This window comes from Mustela erminea, chromosome 17 (genome assembly GCF_009829155.1).
Source record: "Mustela erminea isolate mMusErm1 chromosome 17, mMusErm1.Pri, whole genome shotgun sequence".
NCBI classification, from domain to species: domain Eukaryota; kingdom Metazoa; phylum Chordata; class Mammalia; order Carnivora; family Mustelidae; genus Mustela; species Mustela erminea.
Genome location: NC_045630.1, coordinates 64,459,599 through 64,473,911, shown reverse-complemented (window position 1 = coordinate 64,473,911; position 14,313 = coordinate 64,459,599). Strand labels below are relative to the sequence as shown.

At 51.4% G+C, this 14,313-nt stretch overlaps 1 protein-coding gene across 5 annotated transcripts in view; it reads left to right on the top strand.

Moving 5' to 3' along the window:
* Positions 1-14,313, top strand: part of NOS1AP (nitric oxide synthase 1 adaptor protein) — a 261,440-nt gene that overhangs the window by 65,384 nt on the left and 181,743 nt on the right. For all 5 annotated transcript variants that reach the window (XM_032319186.1, XM_032319185.1, XM_032319184.1 and 2 more), the window contains one exon: positions 7,307-7,378. In XM_032319186.1, the coding sequence (XP_032175077.1) occupies positions 7,307-7,378 (72 nt within the window). The remainder of the gene's footprint in view (positions 1-7,306; positions 7,379-14,313) is intronic.

Here is a 14,313-nt window from a genome sequence, read left to right as displayed (position 1 = left end):
GGAACTTTCGTCTGTGTTACCTAATTTTGATTCCTAGGATACCCTGGACGTTGAGGCAGTTCAGATACTGGCTATGTTCCAAGGAGAAGACCAAGGCTTGGAGAAATCAAATACTTAGAATTCAGCTGGTGCAGAATGCTGGTGCTGCCCTGAGGTGAATGCCTTTGTTCTTTATGTGGAGAATCAGGAGACTTTTTCCAGCATCATCTCGAGGGTCTTTTGTGTTTCCGTAGTTGCATTCCCAAAGTCCTTGGAGGAATCTGAGAGTGAGCCCTTGTCCTTTACCCTTGCCCTGCGGCGCTTCCTTGGTTTGTTTTTGAGCTCACGACCTTTCGGGTGCCTGTGCACAGGCCTCTTCATCCAGACCCACCGGGGTTCAATGTCGTGAACCAGGCCTTGGTGGGGTGCTCACTGTGCTCACCCCGCTGCTGTGTCCGGGGCGGGGGGTGCAGTAGCGAGACGCACATTGATTCTGACCCCGCCACTCAGCTGGGATTTGGTTCTCTTGAGCCCAGTTTTGCCTTCTGTAAAAGGAACGTTTGGATCCAATGGTCCTTGATGGCCACTTTAGCTCTGTCCTTGGGGTCTGACTGTTCCTCTGATCTCGTGGTATTTTTGTTCATCTTCCCGTTCCTGGTTTACCTGGTTGTTTCATAGCTGGCGACTTAGTTATCCTGTAGCCTGGGTCCGTGTTTCGCTTGGCTGTCACCGTGTCCCCCCCCTTGTCCTTTTTAATCCCCCCAGAGGAGAAGTAACCCATGGGCCAAGGAAGCCTCCCAGATGGGCAGGGCAGAACGTGCTTCCTGGCCTCCGCCGCTCGCCCGCGAGCCAGATTTTCACGTGGCGCTGAGGCTTTCATTTGGGAGCTGGTGGTTGAAAGCGCAGAACATTTTTTTCTGTCTTACGGCTTTTTCTCTCCCCTTTGCCTAGATCCCTCAGATCCTTATAATAAAGAGAAATAATGAGGCCAACCCATCTAAGCTTTTGCTAATGGACTAAAAGAACCCAAAAGAGCCTCTCCATGGGCTTGCTGGATGGTTCAGTCCGACCCGCTGTCCCTTTAGAGAGGCACATGGCATTAGCATAAAGACAAGTCACCATGATGATTTTGCACCCAGCCCGGTTCGTGTGAGGAGCAGGAAGGATTCTGCTGTGATCTCCGGCACATTCATCGGCCCCCGCTGAGCCCCTGATCAATAGTGACACAGTCACATCAGATGGCCCTCAAATAGTACTTCCTTTTTTGGATGGGCTGGGAGAGAGAGGAAGAAATATAAATGCCTCTTTCCTCTTAGACTACAAATAAATAAAGACGTGGTGTGCAGCTGCATTTCAAGCATTTTGGAAGCTTTTCTGGTTGAGTGTGTGTGTGTGTGTGTGTGTGTGTATAGGGAGAGGAGGGGTGCGGGGAACCTGCCCCTGAGGCTTCTGCCTCCTTGCTGTCAGGGTGAGTACCCTGGTAAATGTCGGTATGGGTACTTCGAACCCCCTGTGCTCCCCCACCCTGAGCATGTCCCACCTGGGGACCACAGAGCAGGCCTTAGAAGTGGGGCGGGTGACACCCTGAGGCGATGTTTTTCCTCCCCTCCCCCAGAGCAGTTAGTAGAAGGTCATTGGCTGAGTGTGCGCCCTGGAATCTGGGGCCGCTGCTGCCTGCCGTTAATGCTGCTTTGTTCGATGCTAAATGAGGCGAGAACTTTCACCCAGGTCACATTCATAATCCTGCTCGGTGGGGACACTCAGCTGTGCACCAGGAGCTGATTCTGAGGCCGCAGGAGAACTTTCCCGTTGGAGTGGCGGCGCCAGCCTGGAGCGGGGCGTGGGGGCTGCTGGGCCCCGGCCCTGCCCCTGCCCTGGGCCACCTGTGACTTGGGCAGGCCCCCTAAGCAGTGTGGGCTGTGCTTGCCCCCTCCTGCACTCGGCGGATGCTTGAGTCTGACTCAGCCAGGCCCTGGTCTGAGGGCTGGGGAGACGCAGATGGGGATGGAGAGGACAAGGTCCTGGCTCTCCAGGAGCTCCCATTCTCCTGGGGAAGGCCTAGGATGACCGTGTAGCTGGGGCACAGCCCGTAACGGCAGACCATGTAAAATGCTGGGAAGGAAACCAAAGGGCGAATGGGAAAAAGAGCAATTTGAGCGGGTCATAGTGGCGGACGTTTAGGAAGGCCTAGCAAGACACCCCGCGAGGTACTTTGTACACGATCCTCTTTAACTGTTCTTTTGTGACGGCTTCTTGAATGTGCTTCCTAAGGTTCATTTTGGAAGGGAGCTTTGCTTCTGTGATTCTAAGTTTTTATTTTTAAAAAGATTTTATTTGGCAGAGAGCACGAGCAGGGGAGAGGGGCAGAGGGAGAGGGAGAAGCAGGCTCTCCAGTGAGCAGGGGGCCTGATATGCAGCTTGATCCCAGGACCCAGAGACCACGACCTGAGCCGAAGGCAAACAAGACAGATGCTTAACTGACTGAGCCACCCAGGCGCCCTGATTCTAAGTTTTTAGAAGGTATCAGGATAGGATTGCTTAAAGGACTAGTTCAGACAGGCCCTCACTGGTGGTTTCTAGATTCCTGCAGGGTATCAAACTGCTTGGGCGTGTTTTTGAAAAGAGGACACAGTAGGGCCAGGAAACCAGGGGGTGGGGGGGATTTTGGAAGGTAGGCAGGGGGACAGAACAGAAGCCAAGCTGGGTTGGGACCCGAAAGGAGAGTGTTGGCCCAGATGCAGGCGAGGAGGCCGGAAGCTGGGAGATCTCACCCTTCCTGTGCCTTCTGCTCTCGGCTTTGGGCCTCCTTGTCCTTCTCTGACCCGAGCGGCTTCCTCCTCAATCTCATGTTGCATTTGCCGTGGGCTGAGGCTGTTTAACTGAGTGGTTTTCAGAAGATAAGAGCTGGGAAGGCAGAATGTAGAGACCTTTACATTGTACCCCTTTACAGAGGCCCTTTTCCTTTTGCCCCCTGAAAATATGGCCCCGTCGCCTTTCCCCATGGCCTTGCCTGTGCTGGCTGGGCAGTAGGGCTCCAACAGCCCTTTGACGCAAGATTCAGCTATTCTCCTTGGAAGAGTGTTCTCTTTCGTTCTCCATGATGGTGGATGTGGCTGGTCCTAAATCCCTTACCTGCCACTCCTGGGTGGAAGCTGCCGCCTTCTCCTGGGCTCCTTGGATTCTCCCATGCACATGTGTTGTTCGGAGGTCACCCGCGGACCCTGCTCGGGTTGACATCCGGAGGTCACCCTGCAGCGCCCCCTTCTGTTGGGGATTTGTGCCCCCCCACTTTCCGGTTGCTCTGGCTCTCCCATGTCTGGCGTCCAGACCGCCCAGGCTGTCTGTCTGGGCTCCTGGGCCCCAGCTCCAGCCAGTGGTTCTGTGCAAATGACACAAACCGAGCCTCGTGTAGGGCAGTCGCCTCCTTTCGAGGATGATTCCCTGCCAAGCCCTGCCTGTTCTTGTTCTCTCTCCGGTGCCTTCAAGCTTATTTTTATGACTTCAAGTAACAGACTTCATGTTTTAGGGTTACAGAAAAGTGGGGAGGCAAGGACAGAGTTCCCATATACCCTTTACTGCCTCCACACCACCATGCGCCCTCCCCCCCGTACACACATGGTTTTTCCTCTTAGCATCTTGCATTAGGGAGGTGCTTTTGGGATGTTTGAGTCAATACTGATACGTTACACGTCAAGATTAATTAACATCCTAGATGGTTTTTCAGCTCAGTCCTTGTACACTCTGCAAAGTTTTTTGTTTGTTTGTTTCTTTTCTTTTTTTTTTTTAATAATCTTGCCCAGACTTCCTATTTATTGCTTGTCGGAGGCCTTGTCTGGTGGAACAGTTCCTCCAGCATTATCGGAGGCAGGATCACCTGCTATTTATTTTTGACACAAAATCAGTTTTGTGTGTGTGATCCTTTTTTTCCTTGGTGGCTGGAAACAGTTGGCAGAAACCTTGTAAACTAAAGGGTGCTCCTGAAGAAGGTGATGGCACAACGTCTAGCTAGCCCAGGGCGGCTGTCAGGTCTCACGGCTGTTTAGTGTCGTGGGTCGCGCCCCAGGAGACCCCGCGCACCGAGCAGTCTATCAGTGTCTCTTGGAGTTAATCTCCTGAACGTGGAAACGAGAAAATGAATGTAATTTTGGGAGGTATTAATCTAGCACCAGGGTTGAGGTCGTCTAGAAACTCACAAAAAATATCTGAAGTCCTACCGGTTAACCTTGTTTGCAGCCGCCTCTTGCTTATCTGGAAGATGAAGCCGCAGATAAAACCAACACAGGTGATAGCGTATCTTGATTGACCGCTACAAATTGCATCTTCCTTCTAGGCGCCCCCCCCCCCCCCCCCCCCGCCCCGGATGCTCATGAACAAGAAGTAGGCCTGGATATTTTAAAACCCCTTTATTCTCTCTTTAAGCTGCGTGGTAGATGTTCTGAATAGCAGCCCTGTGAGGTGCCCCCCAGCAGGGATTCCTACAGAATCCTAACCGAAGTCCTCCCCAGTGCCAGGTGGCTGAGCGTTGGCTGGCAGGAAGGGCTGATGTACTTCACGTCCTGGTAAGCCGGGAGCTGCGGTGCTGCCGGAAGAGCGTCTGGCTTGGGTCCAGCTCAGGTGCTGACATGGAAATTAGGGAAGTTTCTGGAATCACAGTGAGGAGATCGCACAGCCGGGAAGGCTGACGGGAGGAAGGGGGCTGTGGCCTCTGACGTCGGAACACCAGTCTGAGGCCAGTGCTCAGGCCTCTCCTGCCCCTTCTCGGAGCACGGGGGGTGGGTGTGCTCCTTCTGGGAGGATTCCGGTCAGGTGGACGTGAGTCACCAGTGACAAGGAAGTCCTGTACGTGGCCATGTGTCAGTGCTCTGCAAGGGATCTGGGGGGCCTTGCGGGAGGCCTCCGTAGGAGGGCAGCGGGAGCTGTGCTGAGGGCTCTGGTGGGCCTCTTCCTAGCAGTTGGCAGCAGGTGTGGGGGGGTCTTAGGGTGAAGCCAGCGGGTTTGCGCTGGAGAGTGCTCACTCTGACGCCTCGTGGGGAGCGGTTTGGAGGGGCTCTGGGGACAGTGGAGGGGACACTGCACAGATGAAGCCAGAAGGAAGGGTTCTGTGGGATGAGGTAGCGGCCGTGTGGGAGGAGGAAGGGAGGAGCTCGTTCCAGGGTGACCCCCCAGGTTTTAGGCTTGAATAACCCGACTAGTGGGTATTCGGGGGCTGTTAATCAAGGGGGAGAAACCTAGGTGAGGAGCGCAGTGCGGGGTGGGGGGAGGGGAGGAGAAAGAACACGAGTTTCCCTTCTGGAAACGACTGCTTTGATTTTCAGGCATGGAGCCAGCCTGCTTCTGCTGTCACAGGAGCCTCGACACCCGTGTCTTGCAGGAGAGGCAGATAAAGGGGATGCCATCTCTTAGCAAGAACCCACCACGGTGCATCAGCCTTTGGCTGAAGGCAGGCTTTTGCCCGATGGCTACAGGAGGTGACAGAAGTGCTGATCTTGAAAGGTTGTTAGCTCAGCAGGTAGACGAGGTCCATGCCTGGGAGCCAACTTTCCAAATAGTGTGGGAAGGCCCTGTCCCGTTCGCCCTAGAAATGATGGCAATTAAAAGGAAACCCAACGTATGGTTCTGGTCCACATGCCGTCACAAGCTAGAGAGTCACACGAACAATGTGAGTCACAACGCAGAACCACAGTACCAGGGGAGAAGGGGAGGGTCACAGAGCCCACTCCTTGGGGCAAAACTAGGCTGGAAGCCAACACTGCCGTACATGCAAGTATGGCCTCAGGAACTCCATGTCAAGGATGAAGCATGAGCACCTCCACAACGGACTCCAGTCCATCAGGGTCTCGATCTTGAGACAGAGCAAGTGCAGGACCCAGTCCAAGTCCAGACCCACCTGCTCCAAATTTCAGAAAGAACCTTCCTTTCCTGTGACCACAGGGAATAGGGGATGACTGTCCTCTTAGCGTCTATTAATGTGGTCTTTGCTTAGGTAGACTTCTAAGTTATCTGGGGGCTGTTCATTCCTAGGACATCCCCCAGGTCATTTTCTATCATTTGAATGTCAAAAGGGAAGGTGGACCCAATAGGTCAGTATGGCTGTGTGAGAAGCAGATATCTCTTGCTTAAAAAATGTTCTCCGTCTTGACTTGTTTCCTCCTACTGAGGAAGGATCTCAAGATATTTCTGTACTTCTGATCTAGCAATCCTCCTCATCCAAGTCCAGCCTACAGAGCACCTGGATGAGCTCTGGGGTCTGTAGATGATGGGGTCGTGGACTCAGTGTGGTTACTAGTGAGAGGGGAGGTGTCTGCCAGTCAGTGAGCCTTCACGGGTAATGTGGCGACAAAAATGCCCAAGTTGTATTTAGAGTAAAACAAAACAAAACAAAACACCCCAAAACCCAACATGCAAAACAATATGAAGAGTGTGCCTTTTTTACATAAAACAGACTTCTTTGTGTCTGTGAATGTATCTGTCCATCAGCACACACAGAGATGAATGTTAAACTATCAAGGGGAGTGGGGTGAGGGCTTTATTCTTTTGCTCTGTATATTTCTGCTTTATTTGAATAGTGTACTGGGAGGAAGTATCCGTATATTAAACATTAACCTGAATGTTATTGGGTCTTAAAAATAACTCAAAAGTTTTAGATTAAAAAATTGTTTCAGAAGATTACGTTTTTAAATAAAATATAGTTAGAGTGTTCCTTTCCTCTAGTTGGGATCTTAGTCAAGTGTCTGAGGTCTCTGTAACATTCAGGGCTAACTCACTGAAGTGCCATTCATTGAAAAAAAAGCATATATTCCTCTTTTTGTGTGTGTGTAATATATAATTGAATATTAGTAATATAAGTAATAAGTATATTACTCTAATATAAGTATAGCATATTTAATATAATATAAGTAATATAAGTAAAGTGTATTTGTGTAGGAGATTTATACCTTCTCTCGTTGGATCTTTCCCGAAATGCCATTTTACCAATGAGGCCGGGCAAAGTACCTCGCCGCAAAGACAGTGGTGGGAGGTTGATTACAGGTCTTTCTGGTTTAGGAGGCTGCTCGGGGGGACACTGGGATCTGTTTCACTTCTGATCAAGAGCGGGGTGGGAGAGGAAGCAGGGCTTTCTTGTTCAGGGGCTTTTTATAACTTTAGGAGTCATCCCCGAACAAGACACCCCTTTGGCTCTTTCCTCCTTTGCAAAATAGGGAGCTCGGCTGGGTGTCCTTCTGCGAACGTTCCATCCTTCTGCAAACGTTCCGTCCTTCTGCGAACGTTCTGTGACCGGGGACCCTTGCTATGTTCCTCTCACCGAGTGCTTGCTTCCTCCTTGCAGTACGTCGGAAGCCTGGATGTGCCGAGGCCCAACAGCCGAGTGGAGATCGTGGCTGCCATGCGCCGGATCCGGGTGAGTGGCTGGAGAGGGGCTGCGAGGGGTCAGAGCCCCAGCGTCTTCACTGTCAGCCCTGTAGATGGTGCTGGGGGCATCAGAGTGGACGGCTCCACCCACTGCAAACCGCAGATCCCTCTTCCTCTACCCTCCAGGGAAGCTGTTCTGAGCTGCGTGGTTGATCTTGATTTAAAGGCCAAGGTTAAGACGGATGTGATGGCGGGAGGGGTGCTCTTCCCCCCACCCCCATCTCCTGGCCTGTTGCTTCTGGAACCGAGATGCACATACCTTGAGGATATGTGGGGTTTCCTGGGGACTGAGCGAGAATGGTGAAGGATCTTTGTTTATTCAGATTTTAGGGAAAATGTTTGATAATTAGCTGTTAATTAGCTCAAAACATTTAAGAAGTCAAACGATTTATTGTGGTATATAAGAAGGTCGACTTGAATTTTTAAGGACAAATTGTGGGATTTCAGCAGAATTTCCGTGGTCACTTGCTTTAGGCTCTGAAAATGTGTACATTCTCTTCTGGAATTTTGGGGATCTTCTAGCAGCATCTGGTAAACACTCTGGACTGTTGTTTTTTGACTCTGGTGCACAGAGCAGAGATTGAGCAAGAATTAAGTTGTCTTCTGAGCACAGTGAAGAAATTTGTCCATCTGCTGTGCATTGAAATAGAAGCTACTTTAAAGTTGTATATTTCGAAGGGAGGATGGGGATTGGTTGAATGGAATTGCAGGACTTCTTGGAGAAAATGGGTGTTGGAGGTGATGGGATCAGTCATCTCAGATGCAGCCTGGTTTGGGCTCTTTGTCTCCAGAAGAATCTACTAGGTAAAGAGAAAACCTATGGCAGATGTTGGGTGCATCAGTTGGCTTCCTGCCAGTTTTACTTCCTGCCAATTCATCCTATCCACAGAAATCTCAGCTCAATGACAGCAATTTGGGGAAGAAAATTAGTATGTTTGCTCCTGTTTCTCTGAGTAGTTCATTAGCTTATTAAAATTACTTTTTGGGGGCACCTGGGTATCTCAGTCGATAAGGCATCTGACTCTTGATCTCAACTCTGGTCTTGATCTCAGAGTCATGAGTTCAAGCTCGGTGTTGGGCTCCTCGCTGGGTGTGGAGCCTGCTTTACAAAATAGAAAAATTAGGGGGAGCGGGAGGGGGTAACAGGAGGAGGAGTATTAAGGCGGACACGTGTTGTGATGAGTGTTGGGTGTTGTGTGTAGCTGATGAGTCATCGAACACTTCATCAAAAACTAATGTACTACACACAGTGGCTAACTGAACATAAAAAAAGTTAAGTGATAATAATTAAATAAAAAGATCAAAATAACCTTTTCACTGCCTTGATCCTCCCAGTCCTTCGACATTTTTTTTTTTTTTATTAAGTTGAATCTGTCAAAACTATGAAAAACAGCAGTGCCCTTTCTCATGGATGTGGGAGTGAGTTGCTTCAAGCCCTTTCACATGGGTTCACTCCACATTCACAGCAAGCTGTGGTGTCGGGGTCTTGTTACCCTCGGTTTTTAGGTTAAACTGAAGCTCGGAGGGGTGGTGAGGAGTCCCAGGGTCCGGGAAGTGGTGGGTGTGTGGCCTGAGTCAGTTCCCCACTCGGTCTCAAGAGGCCACGTGAGATCCTTCGTCCCTGTGGCATCAGGCTTGCCATTCAGTACGTCCTCAGGCCTCTCCTCTTTTCTTCCTCGGCTTTCCCACTCAGGTAGGGAGTGCAGCGGCCTTGGCTAGGGGGTGCCGGGTGGGGCTTTCCCATGCTGGGGGTGCTACTGCTCTCACCGGGCTTGGCACTGTTGCAGCCGTCAGGCCTGGACCTGGGGCTGGCCGTCCTTGGGGTTTCACCAACAACGTCCCTCTTTCCTTCCTATTCAGCTAAGATGCAGGAAATATGTTGAAAAAATACCCTTTTCATAATTAGAGTCATATCTCTGTTAATATTAGCTGTCAGGAGTAATACTGTGTGTTAGGTGCTTCAGTTGGCCTTTTAGGATGGAAATAACTTTTTCCTCTATTATTTGCCACTACTCTAGACAAGGTGAGGATGTTATCACGTGTTGTAGGTGAGGAAACAAGAGTTTTGGGGAGGCTCAATAAGTGGTACTAGGTCAAGTTGCCATCAGGAGGCGGAGCTGGGACTCGCACCCAGCATGGCGCTGCCTCCTCTGTGGCCTGGCTCTTGGACGTGGGTTTGGGTGATGGTGCGCCCTGTTGGTGAACCAAAGGGTTGGGCTGTGGGACTTCCCTATTGAGGGAGTCCATGGCAGAAACACCATTTCGTAGAAGGAACAGAGTGTACTTGTGTAGAAGACCTCTTCCCAAAGCTGGGGTGTCCGCTAGAACTGGTCACGCCCTGGGAGCTGGGGACCCGCAGAGCTGGAGTGGCCCTGTCTCCTCTGCCCTGTCATCTGTTAGCCCGCGTGGCCATGTGCCAGGAGCTCCCGTTCCTGTGACCTGCTTCCAGTGCTTAATGAGTGAGCGGCTCATTCAGTTAGAGGGAGAACTACGTTGGCCAGAAAGCTGCTCAGTCTGGCTGGCCGGGCCCTTGTGTAGACAGAACGCTGCAGCAGCAAGCACTCTGGGTGTGTGTTTTACCCCAGAACCCCCAATTCACTGCTCGGTCCAGGCTGCTGTTTTCTCTGCCTCTCTCCCTTTCAAAAGAGCTGTTTTGGCTGTAATTACAGTCATCGAGAACCAAGGCCTGGGATTTCTGTGTAAAGGACTGTTCCTGACTTTCTTTGTATGTGGAATGGTGCCAAGCCAGCGCTGGGCAGGACACTTCAGGGTTTAGGTGGCTGAACGCTCATGCGGATTCGAAGACGCAGGCCTCCTAGGGCAGAGGGCTGGTCCTCCAAGAAGCCGCCGTGAGAAGGATCGGATAGCGGCGTCTTACATCTGGGGGCCTTGCCAAGCCTTTTATGTGCCCCTCTCCCTGATCAGGGAGCTCTGCACGGGACAGGGGATGGGGCAGTACAGATAGAGAGAAGCCTATGGAAGGGGAAGTGACTGGCCTGAGGGGGGCCGTGTTCGGCCTCAGGCCTGGGGCTGCAGCAGGTGTACGGGCCCCTCCTCCTTCCTCAGTTCCCACTGCGGGGCCGACTGCACTGAATATGTCTTCTTATTCTTCTCCCCCCCCCCCCCCCATTTCTCATTTGTTCTCTGACTGTATAGATTTTCTTTTAAAATTCTTGGTACCTCTTCTGGATGTCTTTTTTTTTTTTTTTTTCCTCCATTTGTAATGTGCTTTCAAGATTTTTAAACTGATGTTTAAACCATTTTTAAATGTAGAGTTCGGTAGTGTCATTCCCATCATGCCACGGATCTTTCCAAAACTTCTTCCTTTTGTAAAACATACTCTGTATGAAACCCCAGTTCCTTTCCCTCTTCCCCCAGCCCTTGGCAACCACCTTTATACTCTGGTCTCTCTGATTTTGGCTGCTTAGATACCTCATAAATGGAATTCTACTGTATTTGTCATTTTGTGACTGGCTTGATTCATTTCGCATAATATCCTGGAGGTTCCTCTGTGCTGTGGCATGTGACAGGATTTCCTTCCTTTATGAGACTGTGTAGTAGTCAATTGTACGTGTATAATTAACGCATTTTCTTTATTTGTCCTTCTGTTGATGGGCACTTGGGTCTCTTCTCCCTTTTGGCGGTTGCGAATACACGCAGCGTATTCACGAATACACGCAGCATATTCACGAATACACGCAGTGAGCACGAATGTGCAAATATCTTTGAGATCCTGCTTCGAATTCTTTTGGGTCTATACCCAGATGCGGGAGGGCCGCATCGTATGGCAATTCTATTTTTAATGCTTCATATTATCTTCCATAATGGTTGTTTTGTTTAAAATTCCCACCCATGGTACACCAGGGTTTCAAGATTTTTCTTTTTTTTTGAATAATGTGTGCCTTCTTGGTGCTGGATCTTTAAATAGATGGGTTTCCTTTTCTGGAAGGGGTATGTCGGGGTTGGAACCACTAAGCCCGGGGGGTCTCTGGGCGGGGAGGAGGGAGGCGTCAGGAGGCAGAGCAAGCACTCGCGGTGGGTTACCCGACTGCCTCCTGTCATAGAGCCTTCCTGGCTGAACTTGCCCATGCCAGGGCCGAGGGGTTCCTTGTACTGCACTTCCGAGGACTGGGCTTGAGGTTCTGAACGGCTGTAACTTCAGGGTGACGCCGTCCTGGATATGGGGTGGCATGTATGTGGGGGACTCGTCAGGACTGAGCTGAGTGCACTGCTTGCTGTCCACCAGTGGGACGAACGTGCGTCGGCTCGTTCCTCTGTCCTGCAGGAATTTCCTGAGCACCGTAGGCTTCATCAGCGTCCGAATCTTCCTCTGGTGCTGGCATTTGGCCATGGACGAGATAAGCACAGGAATAACTAAGTTAATAGGCGAGGGGCAGGAGGTTAGGAAGTGTGTAGCTGGAGATCTAGCCCAGTCTGGGGAGACAGGGCAGCCGTGTGGGCTCCCAAGATAGAACCCGGGATTAGCAGCCGCTGCAGCCGGATGACACCCCCCTCGACTCTGCCCAGCTGAGGATGTCACGGCTCAGGGAGGACTTGCCGTCTTGAGGGAGCACGTCCCCTCACAGCCCCCTCCGGGCCCCAAGTGCCTCACTTCCTGCCTGACCATCACTGCAGACTCTGGGAGTTTTTCCTGAGTGACTTTGAACAGAGTTCTTTAAATCCGGTCTGTCCTGCACTAAGGGCCACGGAATCCTGGCACGTGCTTCATTGTTTGGTGGGGACTGGGATTGCGGCTTCTCCGTCTGTCCATTGGGTGTTCCTGAGGGGACAGTGAGGCCCACACAGGAGGAGGACCCAGGTCTTCGGAACCCCAGTACCTCCCACCGCTGTAGAGTGAGGTCTGGGGGAGGTCACTGTGCAGTGTTTGCTTTTTTGTTTTCTTCATACCGCTTCTGGGAGTTTCCACTGACGGGGAGTGAGGGTGAATTCTGGTTTGCTCGGGGGATCCTTCTGAGTTGGAAGGATCTGCAGTCACAGGTAGCTGTGGTTTTGGGGTCTCTCACCGCCTTCTATGTTTGCTCATTCAGGATGTGCCCCTTTGCTCAAGGCCATGGGGACCCTGGTCTGTTCCCTCTGTGGTCTGTCCCCTCCGTGGTCTGTCTTACTCAAGCTTCAGCTTCTCTCCTATTCTGTCTGCTGTTGCTGTAACCAGTCATCACAGACTTGTTTAGAACCACACGGAGTCATTAGCCAATGGTCCTGGAAGTCATTGTGCGGGACAGTTTTCGCGTCTTGTGATTCTTAATCACATCTGCAGTGTCCTTTTTGCCACATGCAGTAATAGTCCCAGGTTCCGGGAGTTAGCGCTGGACATCACTGGGGGCCTGTTCCACCAACCCCACGTGCCTTGCCTGTAGCCTACGAAAAAGAAGCAAGTGAGGAGCCCAGACCCAACCCAGGCGGCCTTCTGATTCCCGCCCTGATCCTTTCCCTCACCCGTCCAGCTGCCTGGGCGGGGAGTCCCATGTTCTCCTCTGATCCCTGGAACCATATGGGCAAGAGGGAAGTTTATACTCTCCAGAAGCAAGCACAGGCTGATTGTCCTGCTTTTTGTCTACCAACGATCCGGGTGTCTGAGCAGGTGCCATCTGGAAGACGAAGAGGAGAGGGGAGGGGTCTACGGGCCACCCTCCCCGACTTTGCAGACAAAGTGGAGGGAAGTTCTGTGTGAGCCCAGGGTTGTTTGGTTCCAACTGGGGCTGCTTGGTTGCAGGTTTCTGGTGGAAGGGGAAGGTGGATCCAGCCTGCTGGCCTTGCCTCACGGTACCTGCGTGTGTAGAGGGGAATGCAGCAGGCAGATATTTGCATGATTTGAATGTCTTTTGTTCCCAACATGATCACCAGCCAGTCCCTGTCCCTGCACGGTTTGGTTTCCCTGGGAAAGCAGCGCTGTGCAGTTAGAGCCCTCAGTGAGGACTAATTAGAGTTGGGTTCTGAGTCTTCTTGTTGGAAGGTGTAACCATTCCGTTCATCTCCGCTTCCTGGTTTGTAAAAGGGAGAGGATCATACTTCTTGACTCGCTGGTGCTGTTGTCAAATCTGGGATGATGCCTGAAAAGATACTTTGTAAGCCACAAAGGGGTCTTTATATTCATCTGTATCATTTCTGTACCTTCTTTTGGGTTTCAAAGCATTGTGCAAACACAGATCAATACCCCGAGAGACACCACCCTGCTTCATGGAAGTCCTTTTAATGGCTAGCGTTTTCTTGTAGATTTCAGTGCAAACCTCGCTTCCTCAGGGAGGCTTCTCCAGCCCCCACAGGTCATTTTCTCCCTTCCTGCGTTCTTGGGCACCTCACCCCTCCCTTTGCTGCACTCAAGTGACTTTGCAGGCTGTCCGTATGACATCCTGTGCTCAGTGGACTTTGGCTGAGTGACTGAGAAAATTAATCTTCATTGATGACCACGTGAGCATCCAGCAATGAAACCCAGTGAGGTTTCACCCTGGGGGTGCCGGGAAGGAGGAATGCTCTGGGCTCCGGTGTGTGGAGAACCAGGCTGGGCTTGAGCTGGGTACCTGCTGTTCTGTTACTTCCTCACCTTTGGAACCTTTTGTAGCTTCTAGAAGGGGAGACTTCTAGAAGGGGAGAAGGGGAGAAGCATCTTGCTGGAGCTTTGGTGTGGGAGAGGGGACAGACAGCTGTCCTTGTGGCCAAAGACTGGATTTCTGGCTGTGAAAAGACCAGGGGACGGGTCCCTGCTGTAGAAACATGGCATAGCCTCCCGGAAGCTAGAGCAGCCTGGACCTGAAGCTGTGTGTGTGCTTGTGTCCAGAGGTGCTCAGAGGTGGTTGGTCTTTCTTTGTGGCTCCTCCGGCTGTGGGCTGAATTAAACCTCTGGTCATGCTGCAAACACCTTTCACAGGTGTCCAGGATAGGAGCATAGATTTCCATCTAGTGGTG